The sequence below is a fragment of the Phocoena phocoena genome, chromosome 5 (assembly GCF_963924675.1).
Source record: "Phocoena phocoena chromosome 5, mPhoPho1.1, whole genome shotgun sequence".
Lineage (NCBI taxonomy): Eukaryota > Metazoa > Chordata > Mammalia > Artiodactyla > Phocoenidae > Phocoena > Phocoena phocoena.
This window is the reverse complement of record NC_089223.1, coordinates 86,131,499-86,148,520: the sequence shown is the minus strand read 5'-3', so window position 1 is coordinate 86,148,520 and position 17,022 is coordinate 86,131,499. Positions and strand designations below refer to the sequence as shown.

At 36.4% G+C, this 17,022-nt stretch overlaps 1 protein-coding gene across 2 annotated transcripts in view; it reads left to right on the top strand.

Annotated features, from left to right (window-relative positions):
- The window catches only part of STIM2 (stromal interaction molecule 2), a 168,863-nt gene that overhangs the window by 96,877 nt on the left and 54,964 nt on the right, over positions 1 to 17,022 (top strand). For both annotated transcript variants that reach the window (XM_065877395.1, XM_065877394.1), the window contains exon 3: positions 9,234 to 9,348. In XM_065877395.1, coding sequence (XP_065733467.1) covers positions 9,234 to 9,348 — 115 coding nt within the window. The remainder of the gene's footprint in view (positions 1 to 9,233; positions 9,349 to 17,022) is intronic.

The following is a 17,022-nucleotide window of genomic DNA, read 5'->3' as shown; positions in this document are numbered from 1 at the left end:
TCACTGTTGTGGCCTCTCCCGTCGCGGGGCACAGGCTCCGGACACGCAGGCCCAGCGGCCATGGCCCATGGGCCCAGCCGCTCCGCGGCATGTGGGATCCTCCCGGACCAGGGCACGAACCCGCGTCCCCTGCGTCGGCAGGAGGACTCTCAACCGCTGGGCCACCAGGGAAGCCCTGCTTGGAGGGCTTTAAAAACATTTCTACTGGTACAGGACTTCTTGTCTGAACAAACTCTTCTGGTGTTTGTATATATGAAAAAGTTTTTATTTTGCCTTCATTTTTGAAAGGTGCTTTTGCTAGGTAAGAATTGTAGGTTAACAAGTTGTTTTTTTTCCCCATACTTTAAATATGCTGCTGGAGTATTCCTTGGGTTGTATTGTATATGATGAAAAGTCTGCTGTCCTCCTTTTCTTTCCCCTATACTTAATGTGCCTTTTTTCCCCTCTTCTAGATGCTTTTAAGATACTCTGTTTATCCCTCATTTAAAGCTGTTTGACTGTCATGTGGATTGGTGTAGTTTGTGTTTCTTGTCTTGAGGTTTATTGATCTTATGGAATCTATAGGGTTCATAGTTATAATAAAATTTGGAAAAATTATAGCCATCATTTCTTCCAATAAGATTTTTTGTCACTCTTTCTTGGTTCCTCAGGGACTCCAGTTACACCTGTGTTAGGCTGCTTGAAGTAGACCCACGGCTCATTATCCAATTTGGATAGTTTTTTTTTTTTTAAATAGAGTTTTTTGGCTACTTTGGGTCTTCGTTGCTGCGTGCAGGCTTTCTCTCGTTGTGGCGAGCAGGGGCTACTCTTTGTTACGGTGTGCGGGCTTCTCATCGTGGTGGCTTCTCTTGTTGCAGAGGACAGGCTCTAGACATGTGGGCTTCAGTAGTTGTGGCACGTGGGCTCAGTAGTTGTGTCTCACTGGCTCTAGAGCGCAGGCTCAGTAGTTGTGGCGCACGGGCTTTGTTGCTCTGTGGCGTGTGGGATCTTCCTGGACCAGGGCTTGAACCCGTGTCCCCTGCATTGGCAGGCTGATTCTTAACCACTGTGCCACCAGGAAAGTCCCTGGATAGTTTCTAATGCTTATTGTATTTAAGTTTGCTAATATTAGTCTGCCATGTTTAATCTGTCATTAATCTCATTTAGTGTATTTTTCATCTCATTCATTGTAGTTTTCATGTTTAGAATTTTGATTTGGGTCTTTAGAAAAGAACTTTAAACATGTCTCAATTAACATGCTTAATATTTACCCTAACTTAAATATCTAGAATATACTTGCAATAGTTATTTTAATATGTTTATTTACTAATTCTCTCATCTGTGCCATTTTTGGACTGCTTTTAATTGATTTTTATCCTAATTTGAGGTTGTATTTTTCTGTATCTTTGCATGTCTGGTAATTTTCAGTGGGTGCCAGACATCGTAGATTTTACCTTGTTGGGTGTGGGTATTCCTAGTTATTCCTATAAATGTTCTTAAGCTTTGTTCTAGGACAGGTTTAAGTTACTTGGGAACAGTTTAATCCCTTTGGCTGGTACTTATAAGCTTTTTAGGCAAGACCAATGTGGAGCTTAGTCTAAGGTTAATATTCCCTAGTACTGAGGCAAAACCCTTTTTAGTATTCTACCTGGTGACACACAAATTACGGTTTTCTACTCTGTCTTGTAGGAATAAGCACCATTCCCTGCCCTGTGAAATCTTCAGGGATTGTTTTCACTGATTCTTTTGCATGTCTTTTTTCTTTGGCTTGCTGTAGCTTCCTTGCATGCATGAGCTGATCTGTAGTCAGCTAAAGACTCAAGGCACTCTTTCTAGATACCCAGGCTTCTCCCTCTGTGCAGCTTTACTCTTCTCTGGTACTTAGTCCTGTATTCTCTACCCTCCCTTAGTCTCCTCAGCCTTTCAGTTACATCTCTTCAACTCAGGACTGCCAGTCTCTGCCTGGGTTCTCTCTTCCTGCACCTTGTTCTGGAAGTTCTCTCCAGGAACTAATTTAGGGCAGCCATAGGGCATACTTTGTTTGTTTCTTGTCTCTCAGAGATCACTGTAATTTGTTGCCTAGTGTTCAATGTCTTGAAAGCTGGTGTTCCTTACATTTTGTATGGGTTTTCAGTTGTTTTGGGGGAGGATGGTACATCTGGTCTCTATGATTTCATCTGTGGCTGGAAATGTAAGTTCTGACTTACTAAATTTTCGCCAAAAAAAACAGAAGGAGATTTTTTGTTTGTTATGTCTTGAATGCTTATCACTACTTAAAGTGAAATTTACATATTTGTGTTAAATTTGAGTGACTTACTTTATATATATTACTGATGTTATGCTGATTGGATATAACTTTAATTTATGTGATCTTACGAGTATTGATCACACACAAATTCATGGATAGCAGAAAGACATGTATGTAGGTATTTGGGTGTTCAGAGTTCTGGAATCTGAGACCAAATCCTAATGGTAGGTTTTGTCAGAGGAAACTAAGGCCAAAACTTGACTTTGGTCTATCTCTAGTTGGCACAGTGCCTACCTGTTTTAACTCTAGTATATATTTTCACCATATATTTGTAAAGCTATGCTCTCTTTTTTATCATTATAACTTTGTGAGATATCTTTTACCTTTTATTTTCCAAATGAGAACACAGAAGGTAAGTCATTTTGACTCTTGTGTTCTTTTTAAATGACAGTACAGTGCTATTTTTCTTTTTTAAACTAGTAGGCAGACTGATGGAATCATGGGTAATTTTGTTAGAGATTTTTGGATTATGATCAATAATAATCTTGAAGAATAACCATGATATAGAGCATGCATTGGTTTCTGTAAAACAAATGGCAGGCCGACTTCAGTTGATAAAAACATTGTGTTTTACAAGTTTCTTTGTAAATTGGTTGTTTGTCTCTGACCATGGGTCATCTCTCTGTCTATTAACTGGTCCATCAATTGCACCAGTGTCATAAATAATGGTTAAGTTCTACAGTTAGCTTAAAAAAGGCTATGGTCTAGCTTAAATGGTGTTGACAGTAATTGTGGAACCAGTTGAACCCTGAGTTGTTCAGAGAACAGGATCCTAAGGAGGTCATCATTGGATTTATTATTGCAGGTAAACTGGGGATTGACTGATGGTTTTTTGACGTTGGAAGCTCAGGGAATGGGATTAAGGGCTGAAATGGTACTATGGCAACACTGCAAGGAGTTACCCTGGTGGGAGGTGGAGCAGAAATGTAAAGTTATGCTTGTATTAAAATGGAGAAACTATCCAAATCAGCCTGAATTTTTCATTAGCATATAATTTAGATGTTTGAATTTAGGATCTGAAGAAAATTTTTTCAGATGTTAAATAATTATACTTTTTTTTTCATTCTTAACTTTCATGAAAACATATACCAGTTTGCCTGTGTTCTCTTGTGTTTTTGTCATCATCCATCTTAGATGATAAGATCAAGGTTATTAAAACAAGGAATGTGTTAGTATACTAGAAGTAGCTCACACTTTTGAGTGTTTACTATATACCGGGCACTGTTCTTTACACATCGTATGAAATAAATTAATTTTCACAACCCTTTGACGTATGACTTTTATTACCATTTTGCTGATGAGAAAACAGGAGCACAGAGCATAAAGCAACTTACTTAAGGTCATTTGACAAATAGTAGATTTAGGATATCTGTGTGGTCTGGAGACTGAGTCTGTGCTCTCAGTCACTGTGCTGTTTGTTTTAACAATTTGGGGATGAAGAGAGAAACATAGGCAGCTCATGCTTAATTGTTAACGTTATCATTTCTGAGAGTTTGGGAATCAATGAATTTTTACAGAATATCCAGGTTAGGATGATGGTGAAGAACTTACGTTTTAGAATTATTTAGAATTTACTTTCACTATTAGGTCTTCTAAATAGCTATATACAAAATAGAATAAATTGTTAACCCTCTCATTGCCTTAGCTTTTTCATTTTTAAAAGTTGAGATTAACAGTAGTCACCTTACTTGTTATGCATTCTTTCCCCTCTGAAGCATTATGCTAAGCTATTTTAGTATTATTTTCAAGACAGGAAGACCCTGGAATTGTTTTCAAGGAATGCATCTGCTTTGACTGACTCACGTGTCAGACCTTGGATGATAGGTGTTGTTTTGATGACAGGTGTCCTTTGGGAAAGTCTCTGCTTACATTGTCAGTGAAAAGATTGTGGTTTTCCTCTCCATCTCTGTGTTACGTATTTTGTTTCAGAATATGTGAAATGGTACTTTAAGAGTATTGGGCAATCTTTTCTTCATAAATGTCTAAGTTCCCCAAAATGTGTATTAAACCTACCAATATAGTTGGGGTGAAACTCATTTATTTAGGCTTTAAACTTCAGCAGTAATAACATTGATATATAAAAACCAATTACTTTGGTTCGAAACATTTTTAGTGTCTAATACTTCTGTGCACTATGAACGCATTTTTAATTTAACCTTTTTCATAACCATATGTAATGGGCAATTTTATTTTCCTCACTGTACAGAGGAGAAATATGAGGCTAGAGAGAACGTAAGTAGTGAAGTCAGATTTTGAATACAGTCTGTCGCTTCCAGAGTCTGAGTGCTTAACTGTGATGATAAATCACCTCTCCTGGGTTTTGAGGTCTTAAAATTGTGTATTTAAAAATAAAAGAGGAAAGACAGATTTATCATTGTTACATCACGGCAATCAGGACAAGAATTGTATAGCCCAGGCCTCCGGAGTAACTGAGACTGGAAAGTCATTGGGAACCGAGGCAGTTCTGTTGCTGTATCTTTCTGTGTGCTCACTCCTATCTCTTTTATTATTTTCTCTCTCTGCATATTGGCTTCCTCCATTCTCCTCACCACCTTGACTGCTCATAAAATGGTACCTTCAACACAAGTGTCTTTACTACCTTAAAAATCCAGAACCTTGGCCAAGTGACACAGCTTTTCATGATCTGATTTGTAGTTTCCTGTGAGATAGAATTTTGTCATCCTGGTCAGGCTCTGGATTATTTTCTTCTGGGTCGAGTGTCTGTCCTTTGATCACATAGCTGTGGCGGGGGTGATAGGTTGAGGGAGGGGACACATTCAGGGATCTGCACTAATGTTGGTAGGTAGTTCTCAGGGAAAGAGGTAGAGGCTGAATAGAGTCCCAAAATATGTCTATATTAATATGTATCAGATTTTATTAAGCAGTATCATAAAAATACACAATACAAATATCAATACAAATGCAATAAATAGCATAAAAATAAAACAATAAAAGTAAATACAACAAAATAATGCACAAATACAAAATATAAATACAAATATAAAATGCAAAATAATATATATGTTACAGGTACAAGGAACTGAAATCAGTCTTTCAAAAGGTGACTTCCTGTAAGGTTGTGACAGTCAAGGAAAGACTTAGGAACTGTTCTCAATTGAAGGAGACTAAAGGGACTAAATTTAACACATGGTCCTAGATTGAATCCTTTTGCTACAAAGAATATCATTGGGGCAACTGCACATATGGAATGTGTTCTGTGGATTAAATAGTAGGGAATATAGAGTATCAGTGTTAATTTCCTAATTTTTGTGGTCATACCATCACTATATAGGATGACATCATGTTTATAGGAAAACATGCTGAATTATTCAGTGATAATGGGACAACATGCCTGCAACTTATTCCCAAGTGATTCAGCTGGGGGGAAAAAGCTTTTTGTTTATTCTGCAACCTTTGAAAATATTTCAAAATAAAAAGTAAAAAAGAAAAAAAACTTGTAACTTCTTTAAACTGGATATGTAATTTCTTTAATGGTACCAGAAGAATTTATATAAAAGAATCCTCTGGGTAAATGTTTTTGAAAAGAATATTCAATAGTCATTTATTTATTGAGCATTCCTTTATTTGTATTGTCAGTGCAGACTTTCCTGCAGTAGGTTTGCATAATTGGATATGTTTACTAAGGAACTCTACATTGTTTGCTGTACGTTATTTGAAGATTTACTTCATGGGATTTCAGATTCTATTTTCAGATTTCTTAATTCACAGATTTTAATGAATAAGAAGTATTTAAAATTTGCTCATGCATTTTCAGTTATTGGTGACTCTTTTTAAAATTTCTCTACTAGCCTCCCCCATTTCTAAAATCTGCAGTTTCCTGTGAAGTTATAAAGTGTGAGCAGTCAGAATTGTCTGCTCCTTTGTAAGATATTGGGAAAATGGTTTAATGGAAGCTAATGGTTTGTATTGTATTTGATTTAAGTATTTTCCAACTCAGTGTCAACATAAAGAAATTCTAATTATGGTGCTTTCTAGTCATATTTTATGATCAAAATGTTGAAGATATATTAGATATAGAGTATACTTTTGTTATATGAATATACTTTTATTTTGAGGGTTATATTTTATTTTATTTTATTTATTTATTTTTTTTGTGCTATGCGGGCCTCTCACTGTTGGGGCCTCTCCCGTTGCGGAGCACAGGCTCCGGATGCGCAGGCTCAGCGGCCATGGCTCATGGGCCCAGCCGCTCCGCGGCATGTGGGATCTTCCCAGACTGGGGCACGAACCCATGTCCCCTGCATCGGCAGGTGGACTCTCAACCACTGCGCCACCAGGGAAGTGCTCGAGGGTCATATTTTAAAACAGAAGTATGTATTAATTTTTGAATGATAATTCCAGAGAAAACATAATTCAGTGTATTTATTCAGTTTTCGCTCAACTTTCTTAGGAGTCAGTTCTTTTATAGCAGATGTACTATAGATATCTTTATAAGCTTTTTAAATTGTCTTTTTTATATCTTAATTATTTTGTTAAGTACATATTTTGATAGATATCTATACACTCATTCTAGGCTTTCTAGAGTAATTCAGTAGCTGGAAAGCCACACCTAGTTTATATATGGTAATTAGCTTTATTTTCTGAAATATGTTGATCCTAAAGCCACAGAAGTCTACTTCTGGGCTCTTTGTGTTCACGTGGTAAAAAGAATTTCCTAGGACGTTGTTTTTTTAATGTGTCACATAAATGAAACAGTTGCCATTTGTTCCAACTGACTGGACCATTTCCAAGACAGGCTTCCTCTCTGCTCTGTCAATCATCATGTTTTTCATTCTAGAATTTCTCTCTAACTCTTGGATCTCTTCCAAGATAGGGGCAGTTTCTGAGCATCTCAGTGGCAGATATTTTCCAGGTATATCTACGGGTTTCAAAAAATGTCAGTCAGAAGAGGAAGAGGGATGGGCAGAAATAGGGAAATAGAAAATGGGAAATAGAAATAGACAGGAGGAGTGGAGGCAGTGAGGCAGGTCCCTTTAAAAATAACTTTAAAAAAGAACATTTAGGGTCTTCCCTGGTGGCGCAGTGGTTGAGAATCTGCCTGCCAGTGCAGGGGACACGGGTTCGAGCGTTGGTCCAGGAAGATCCCACATGCTGCGGAGCAACGAAGCCCGTGCGCCACAACTGCTGAGCCTGCGCTCTAGAGCCCACGAGCAACAACTACTGAAGCCCGCGCACCTAGAGCCAGTGCTTCACAACAAGAGAAGCCACCGAAATGAGAAGCCTGTGCACCGCAGCGAAGAGTAACCTCCGGTCGCCGCAACTAGAGAAAGCCAGTGCACAGCAGCGAAGACCCAACACAGCCAAAAATAAATAAATTAAAAAAAAGGGGGGGGCATTTAGGAAATAAAAGAGTAAGGCATTGTTTAGAACAATTAATATACAAGTGCTAAAGTGGGCCTTCTAGATTAGTGCTTTCCAGATTACCTCTATGGTGAAGAACCAGATATTTTGTTACCAGTTCATTATGGATAGGACCTACATGGCAAATAAATTTACCTCATGCTTGGGGTCAAATTCCTTGAAAGCATTGTCTAATTGCTATAAAGGTTTCTAAATTCTGAAATTTCTTCATTTCTGTGTATATTCTACACCAGTGTCAGTTTGCTGATTGACACTAGTCTGCTGACCACATGCAGAGTAGTGGTTTTTCCTAAAACTTTGTTTCTTCATTTGTACCCAAGGTTATTTAGCTTAGAAAAGTGAAATGATCTTCTCTATATTTCTCTACAGCTATTAAAGTTTTCTTTTTTAGTTTCAGCAGAGAACAGCTCTACTCAAAAGTAAAATTTGGTCTTTTGTTTGAGGGTGATGTTCATTGTCAGTATATAAAAGTCAGAAAAATATGCCTCTAGGGTTTGGAGCGCTAAGAGATTTCTACTTTCTGCATTATGAATTTCTGAAATAAGCTTTTGTATGATCTTATAATTTTGGAATCAGAAAAAAAAGTTAATAAAGATACCAAATAAAACAATACCAAAGCAAGAAAGATCAGAAATATTGAGGTAGAAAAAGCATAATAATTTATAAAAACTATTAGTTTTATATAATTAGAGTATTGGGTTGATTTGGGGAAAGTGTCAAGAGTTAAAGCCTAAAAGATTGTCAGGGACAAGATCGGGAAATGGTATGTAATTCTTAAAAAGTTAGCTTTTTATTTGCTAGACAGTGAAGGGCAGTTGGAGAATTTTATATAATGAAGCAATACGGAGTAGATTGGTTTTTAGCAAAGAAAATTTTTAGTGTTTTCTCTCTGTGTATACTTTAAAGTAAGATTAATAGAGGATCTACTTCAGTTTTGTAAAATACTTTAGTTCTAAACACTGTAATTATGTCTTTCAACTATAAGTAATGACTTAAAAGGTAGAAGAACAGAAATACGATGCAGTAATTGAGGTTAGTATTTAGTGTGTTCTGAAATACCCCTGTCACTAAGTGTTTGGTAAAAATGTATAATAATTGAGGCAGTACATTATGCTGTTGAGTGTAACCAAACTGCTTGGGTTGGAATCTCAGCTCTGACATTCATTATTTTTTCAACCTTAGGCAAATTACTTAACCTCTTTGGGCCTTGGTTTTCTTATCTATAAAATGGCAATACATAATACTTTCCTTATAGAACTGTCATGAAGTTAAATGACTGTGTGTGTGTGTAGATATGACATATTTATTATATAATGTGCAATAGGACCTGATAAATAATGAGTTAAATAAGTACTTTTACTGCTGCTGTTGTTGTTATGATTAGAAGACATCTCATTAAATAAATTTTATAAACATTTAAGAATGTGAGTATAAAATACCAAACATGCACCAATTATGATCAGAAAATTACCAGCTGCTGTATTTCACATTTTACTTTCTTCTGTTTGTAGAGAATAAAATAATGAATTTAAGTATACTTAACTTAGTGTTTTCTCTTTTATAGTTTATCAGAGAAGATATGAAATATAAAGATGCTACTAATAAACACAGCCATCTGCACAGAGAAGACAAGCATATAACTGTTGAGGATTTATGGAAACGATGGAAAACATCAGAAGGTAAGACTGTTTTAGTGATCTGAATCCCTGAGCTGCTTTTCTCAGCTCACTAATTGCATATGATTTACAAACAAATCAAAATAACATTTCTGTGAGGATATTTATATTTTAGTAAATAATTGTTCCATTTTTTATTTTGAAATATGATTTTAATTTTTCTTAGGATTTATTAAAGGTCAGCCTGTTTTCAGATAATTTGATACCTTATACTAGAATAAATAAGGTAACGCATGTCTGAGAGCTTAAAGTTGTAGAGCATTGTTTCATCTGTTAAATGGCATTATTATAAAAGGTTTGTCAAATAAACATGTGGATCCCAAAGTTTAATTTTTTTTTTAATTTATTTAATTTATTTTTGGCTGTGTTGGGTCTTCGTTGCTGTGCGTGGGCTTTTTCTAGTTGCGGCAAGCAGGGACTACTCTTCGTTGTGGTGTGTGGGCTTCTCACTGCGGTGGTTTCTCTTGTTGTGGAGCAAGGGCTCTAGGCGCACGGACTTCAGTAGTTGTGGCATGTGGACTCAGTAGTTGTGGTGCACGGCTTAGTTGCTCTGTGGCATGTGGGCTCAAACCCGTGTCCTCTGCATTGGCAGGCGGATTCTTAACCACTGTGCCACCAAGGAGGCCCCACCGAAGTTTTTTTTTAATTACGGAGAACAGTTCCTAAAGTCTTTAGAAGGCAAAGTCTGCTGATGATAAAGACTGCATGATACAGTTGTGTAATTTATATTTTATTCCTTTTTCTACCCTTAAGTCCTCAAGCTGTCTTACGGATAGTAATTTTTTAGGGCAGGAAAAGGGTATGGCCTAAAACCTCAACTTGATCCCCAATTGTAGAAAGCTACATTAAAAAAAAAGTCTGTTAAGTTTTTTTTCTTTTTCTTTTTTAGTGGCAGTGTCAAACAAAATGTCTTTTTCCTAATGTTTCTATTCTTTTGTCAAAGTCAAGCAATTATATTGTAGCATATATTTTTCTCTGCCAGTTTGAATAGTGAAATGAAATTAAAAAGAATGTGGGACAGATTACCAAGTAGGAGTTATGAAAAAATAACAAAGTTTACTAGATTGTCAGTGGTAACATTTGGAAATGAGAAAATACAGGAAACTATTCCATCAACTCAGTATTATTATTAATATAGAAGAAGGTTTGCTTGGGAGGGGAGGGATAAATTGGGAAATTGGGATTCACATATACACACTACTATGTATAAAATAGATAACTAATAAGGAACTACTGTATAGCACAGGGAACTCTACTTAGTACTCTGTAATGACCTATATGGGAAAAGGATCCAAAAAAAGAGTGGATATATGTATATGAAAACTGATTCACTTTGCTCTACACGTGAAACTAACGCAACATTGTAAATCAACTATACTTCAATAAACATTTTTTTTTTAAAAAGGTGTTCTTATGGTTTTGTTTTCACTTTCTAAAAGAGGCATCTGATGAAATACTCCGGGAAGAAGAAAAAGAAAGAAGGAAAAAAATACCACTGACTTTAATGAAAGATACATAGACTTAAACCTCTCCATTTCCTTTCCCCATATTATTTTAAAGTAATATGAACTTGGGTAGGAATAGAAATAAATGAGTATAAGTTTCATGGGGGAAAGTGCTAGAATGGTCAAAAACTCAGTAAGACTATTTATATGAGATATCTCAGCAATATGTAGATATTAGTAAAGGACTTGGAGATCCAATGGAGTCTGTTGCCACTAGTATATTCTAGATTTGGAGTTTGTGGTAAGCTGAATGGAGCCCACAAAACTAACTACGTTTGAATGAAGGAAAAAAAAGATTTGAACCACTTCTCACCACCTGTTGTGCTACCACCCTGGTTCAGCCCTCATCCCTTTCCTGGATAATTGTGGTAGCTGCCTGAGGGTCTCCTTCTGTATACTTGTGCTCTTTTGAAATTTGTTCTTCACTTAGCAGAGTAATCTATTTAAGATATAAATCAAATTTGCTCAATACCCTGTAATGGCTCAGAGTAAAAGTTAAAATCTTTACAAAGATCTGTAAGGCTCTACATGATCTGTCCTCTCCTGTAGCCTCCTCTCTTCCGTTTTCTGTCTTTTCCATTTCTCTCACTCAATGTGCTCTGCCCAGATGGAATCCTTGCTGCAGGAATGCAGATGTCCTCCTGGCTAATTCGTTATCTCTTTTTCGGGCTCTTCTCTCCTTGAGGCCTACCCTGACCACTCTGTTTAAAATTGCAAATTGCAAACCATGTCCCCCTGCCCCTCTCTTGGTCATTTGGCACCCTTGTTGATCCCTCTTACTTAGCTTCACACTTTCTTTACCCCATGTCAGGAATCAGCTTCTAAGTTATAATATAATTGACTTATTTGTTATGTTTGTCTCCCTTCTGTCCCCTACCCCTGAAAACGTTAGCCTCAGAAAGCGGGGTGGGGGGAGGTCTTTGTCTATTTTGTTTATTACTGTGTCCCAAATTCAAGGGGATTCTGTACTTAAACCCCATTTTGATTTCCCACCCTGGTGAGTTTTGTGGGATCTTTTGTGATTTATGAGAATGTATGTTTGTTTTCAGCTTAAGGTCTTTTCAAGTTAAATAGCTTCTTAAGTCTCTTTTTTCCTAGGCTTTCACCTTAATTTCCACCCCCTAAGATTTTACCATTATGGTGGTGAGACGATTTCCCCCTAAGCCTTCAAAGAGTTGGCCTAAATTATCTGCTTTATGCTTCCTTTTCTCCAAACCCCAGTCTCTCACATAACCTTCTTAGGGGATTAGGGCTTGGGAGGAAGTATCTTAGGGCTCCTACTAAAACAGCTGCATGGGAGGGAAGAGAGAGGAGTTGAGTGAAATAAACCTCTACTAGAAGCTTTATGGTGACCTGATTGATTTTCTCAGTGTCATTTTTCTCAGTTGATTTTACCATGTCATAGTCTTTTTATTTATTACAGGCTTCATGTAAAAAGGCAGAGCATTGTTGTTAGACCAGTGGTTTTTAAATCATAGCCTGACAAGCCCCGGGTTTCCTGGAGATATCTCAGGGACAGGGATAAATGGGTAGAGTTCTGCTTTTATCTGGTATATTCTGTTTCTGGTTAAGATTTCTCTTGAGAAACAAAAAGTAATTCTTCTGAAAAGGTTTGGAAATTGTTGATAAAGAGATTAGAATGCAATAATATGTAATTTAAGATTGTTTAGTTGAATATGAATATAGGTACATACACACATATATGCACACACATGCATACACGCACAAACATACAGTCATACTTTGCCCGTCATTGTTGTGTCTTCAGTGCCTGGAACAGTGCCTTATTTACTTTGATTTTCAGTAAAGATTTGTCTAATGAATTGAATGAATGAGTGTATAGTGCCCCATGAGCATTGCATTCTCAGTAATTCAGTTCATACTTTGAGTACAGGCATTTCTGCCATAATGAAATATATGCACTCCTGGAAAACTTATGCTTTGCAAAATTATGAACTTAAAAATTAGAACTTATGGGAAAAATCGGGGTTGGAGCAGACTACTGAAAACCTGTGCAATGTTGTAATCAGAGCACTAACAGTACTAATAAAACTACAGGTAAAAAAGACGTGTTAAATCCCTAATCAGTAAATACTGTAGTAGATATAGGACTTTACCTTAAAAAATACTTAAAGATAACTTATTAAAAGGAGGTATTAGGTAGGGTTGAAGTTGCTAAATTATGGAGACAAGGGCAATGTGCGCAAAGATGAGAACTGAGCAACAGCATTTCTAAGAGCCTGTGGCCAGATTGAGCTAAAAGGAAGAAGGAATGGTGAGCAGACATCATGTTCATAGCTTTGTTGTTCTGGTATGGAAGGACTAATGAACTCTCTGATAGGATTATACACAGAAGGTGGTGTTTGTGGTAGGCTGTGAGGGTTGACCAGGAGTTCTGGAAGGGGATAATGACGTAGACCATAAATGGTAGCCCCCATATAGCTCCTCCTTCAGTTACCTGAAAATTTGCTAGAAATGGAAGTGTAGGTAGCATACTAAAGGAGACGTGTGGACTTTCAAGCTGTACAAATTTAAATCCTGGCTCTTCTCTTTATGAACATTAAGACATTTGGCACATTTAAAAATTCACTTGTAAAATGCAATTCTTGTGTGATTTAAATGAGTAGTGTAGTAAAGTGCCTGGCATAATTCCTGGCAACACTCGATAGGCACTAAGTAAGTGTTGACTTACTTACCTTTGTAATAATGCTGAACGAACTAAAATGTTCAGCTCTATTTAAAGTTTTGTAAGGTTTTTGATTCAGTCTCTTAATATTCATCAATAAAATGAATAGATATATTAGACTACATACTCACCATTGTAGTGTGCAATTCTCTGGTTGGTAAAATGTACCTGAGATCTTTATGGAATATTGTCAGTGGGGAAAAAGTAAAGTTGTGTTCCTCAAAAATTGATACTGATCTCATATAGAAAAATTTCAGCATGACCTGAATGTACTTTTTGTGTGTGTGTGTAGAGAATGCTTGGTTAATTTGCACATGGCAACAGTCCAATACAAATGAAAGCTATTTAAAAAACTAGTATTAGATTTCAGACAGATTTTGATAAACTGGATCAGTTGTTAAAATTAATGAATGAGCAGTTAAATAGTAGCCAGCTACCTCATGAAGGAAAATATAGATAGAAAATTATTGGTTATGTATAAGATCTAGGGACCATAGTAGATTAAAAAACTGATTAAGTAATGTACTGTTTTTAAAAATGATAACTCATTAGGTTAAATAGTTATTTTAACATGTGACACTCATGAGGTAATCTTTCCATCCTGTTCAGCACAGGTCTCAATCTTACCTAAGGTCATTGTGTAATTTTGGGCTTTACAGATTGAATAGACATCTGGAAAATTTGCTGAAGGTTTATTATTATTATTGTTTATTGATGAGAAATTTAAAGGAACTGAAATTGTCTGAGAGAATGAAAGATGTCGGCCTTTAATGATGGATGTTTTGAAGTGTATATAAAGCCTGGCTAGAGATAAATGACTGAGTGTTTTCTTTCTGTTTAGGAAAGCAAAAATGTAAATGTTACATAAAGGAAATATAAACGAAAAGAATTCCTGACTATGGGTGTTAAATTTCTAAAAGTAAGGAAGATTATAACTATCTCCTTTGTATAGATCCTTGATATTCATAAGGATTTTCTTCTGGGTGTGAAAGTATAAATGGATCTCTAAATGTTGATAAAATCTATCTGCTTTTTCATGTGTATGTTGTTGGTTACAATGAGACTGGAATGAAAAAAAAATGTAAAAGGATCAGTGCACATTGCTTGACATTATCAGCAGAGTAACTCAAAATGTAGACCATTATAGATAATAAGGTAGCCATTATCTTTGTGGCGTCCATCAACACAATATTGTATGTTTACAGTAGTAGACATATCAGTCACTATGGTGACTGATATTCACTTATACAAGTAAGTATAAGATAAGGCCTTGTTTTTCCAGTTTACGATATTGTTACATGTGCACAGATGAAATGATAAATAACAGTACAGGAAGGTTTGATTAAATACTAGGTCAGTGGTTCTATTGTGGGAGTTTAAGAGAATGAATAGATTTATTATGAGGAAGTCTTCATTAGGGAGGTGAATCTTCAGCAAGATTTTGAAAGAGAAAATTTTCTTAGAAGTGAGAAAGAGAGAGGGATAAACATACAGGTTAGCACATTAAAATGAGGAAGTATATAGGTATAATTCCAGACTTTAGTCCTAAATCCCTCAAATAAGCACAGTTTATAAGTCAGAAATGTAATTTTTTTTGTTTTTTTGTTTTTTTTTTTTGCCGTACGCGGGCCTGTCACTGTTGTGGCCTCTCCCATTGCGGAGCACAGGCTCCGGATGCGCAGGCTCAGCGGCCATGGCTCACGGGTCCAGCCGCTCCGCGGCATGTGGGATCTTATCGAACCGGGGCACGAACCCGTGTCCCCTGCATCGGCAGGCGGACTCTCAACCACTGCGCCACCAGGGAAGCCCAGAAATGTAATTTTTTAGTGTACGACACAAGAATAAATCATTGTTTTAATATTTGTCTTTTGCTATTAACAGGTAGTGCTTAACCTTTCTGTGTCTTGGTTTTGTCATCTGTTAGGGGTAAAGGTTATCTATTACATCAAAGTGTTGAGGATGACATGAATTTGTACATGTAAAGTGCTTAGACTAGTGCCTACTACATAGCAAGTGCTCAATGACTGTCTGTTGTTACTATTTTTGTAAGGCAGGTGTGAAGGTGGCACATGGTGGGGATGTTGGAGACTAATATTTCTGAGTTGGGGAATTGTAGAAAATAGGGTTAGTTAGACAGGGAGACCAGACTAGTGAGCCTTGATGTTTAAGTCTGATGAACTGCTTTAAGAATGACAAGTAAGATTCCACTGATACACCAGTGCTTACCAAATGATAGTGATTGCCTGGAGGACTGTTTTAAGGATGCTTGATCTGTGCCTGGTCTCAATAGCAAAGAAGGATATTACTGTAGAAATTACTGGTTGGCAATATTTACTACGTATGTGGGAGGTGGTGTAGTGTATTTTAACATTTTTATCATCCTTGCACTAAATATTAGGAGATATTACAGCTTCTTGTTTTAGAAAGTCATATAATATGGAAGAGTTATAGGATGATGAATTCACTATAGGCAGGAAAATCAGCTGTGAGTTTAATGTAATGTGGATTTGAGTGGGAAGAATGAAAATACACAGATACTGAAGATACACAGCTGAAGAATATGTTTTCTGTCCTCCACCTGACTGTAGTCTATCATTGGAGAAAGTTCTGTTGACAAGTAATTAAAGGATGTGATACTATCTGTAATCAAGATAGGTAGTAGGCACTGTGGGTTAATAGAAAAAGAAGTATGTGAGTCTGCCTGCAGAAGTCAGGTAAGGCCAGAGGAGTTAGTTGTGTATAAAGGGACATTTACTTTTTTCACCTTTTGTCACCCTTCCCTGGGAAGGACTCTACTGGATTAATAGTTTTCAGGATATTTGTAATTAATATAGCACATTTTAAAAACACAAGGCACTTAATATGCTTCAAATGCTTATGCTGTTTTATTAGCCCAGATGTTTAACAGTTTTCAACTTTTATACAATACTTTTAGTTCTAGGAGAAGCAGTTGTTAGCCATCTATAGAGGTGCTGGGTTTTCATTGTCCACAGAAAGTGGTTTATACAAGGGAAGGCCTGTCCTTGAGGTAGAGTCTGGTTTCAGAATGACAGATGTCATTATTTGCACCACTAACAAAAGTCTTTTGTTGTCAAAGTTTCTTTTATGTAGAGAGTAGTCGACATGAACGTATTGTTCATTTATTCTATCAACCAACATTTAAGTGTATTAACATGGGTTTTTTTCTATAACAGTAGCATAAATATTACTTGATCAGTTGGTAAATTGATCATTTTGCAAACACTGCTTTATATTAATCAGGATTGATTTTTGTACTTTGTATAAAGTATGTTTTTATTCCTTTTAATCAGATAGCTTTCTTTGTATTATATAATTACCCAAATGAATTCAGAGCACTCGCAATAAATTGCTAATCTTTCTTAATCTTATTCTATGTTAGTATTTCAGTCTTTCTGTACCCTTAATTTCAGATCTCTTCGTCAGGACTGTTTTGGTTTTTATTAGTTTAGTTGTCTTCTTTTCTCT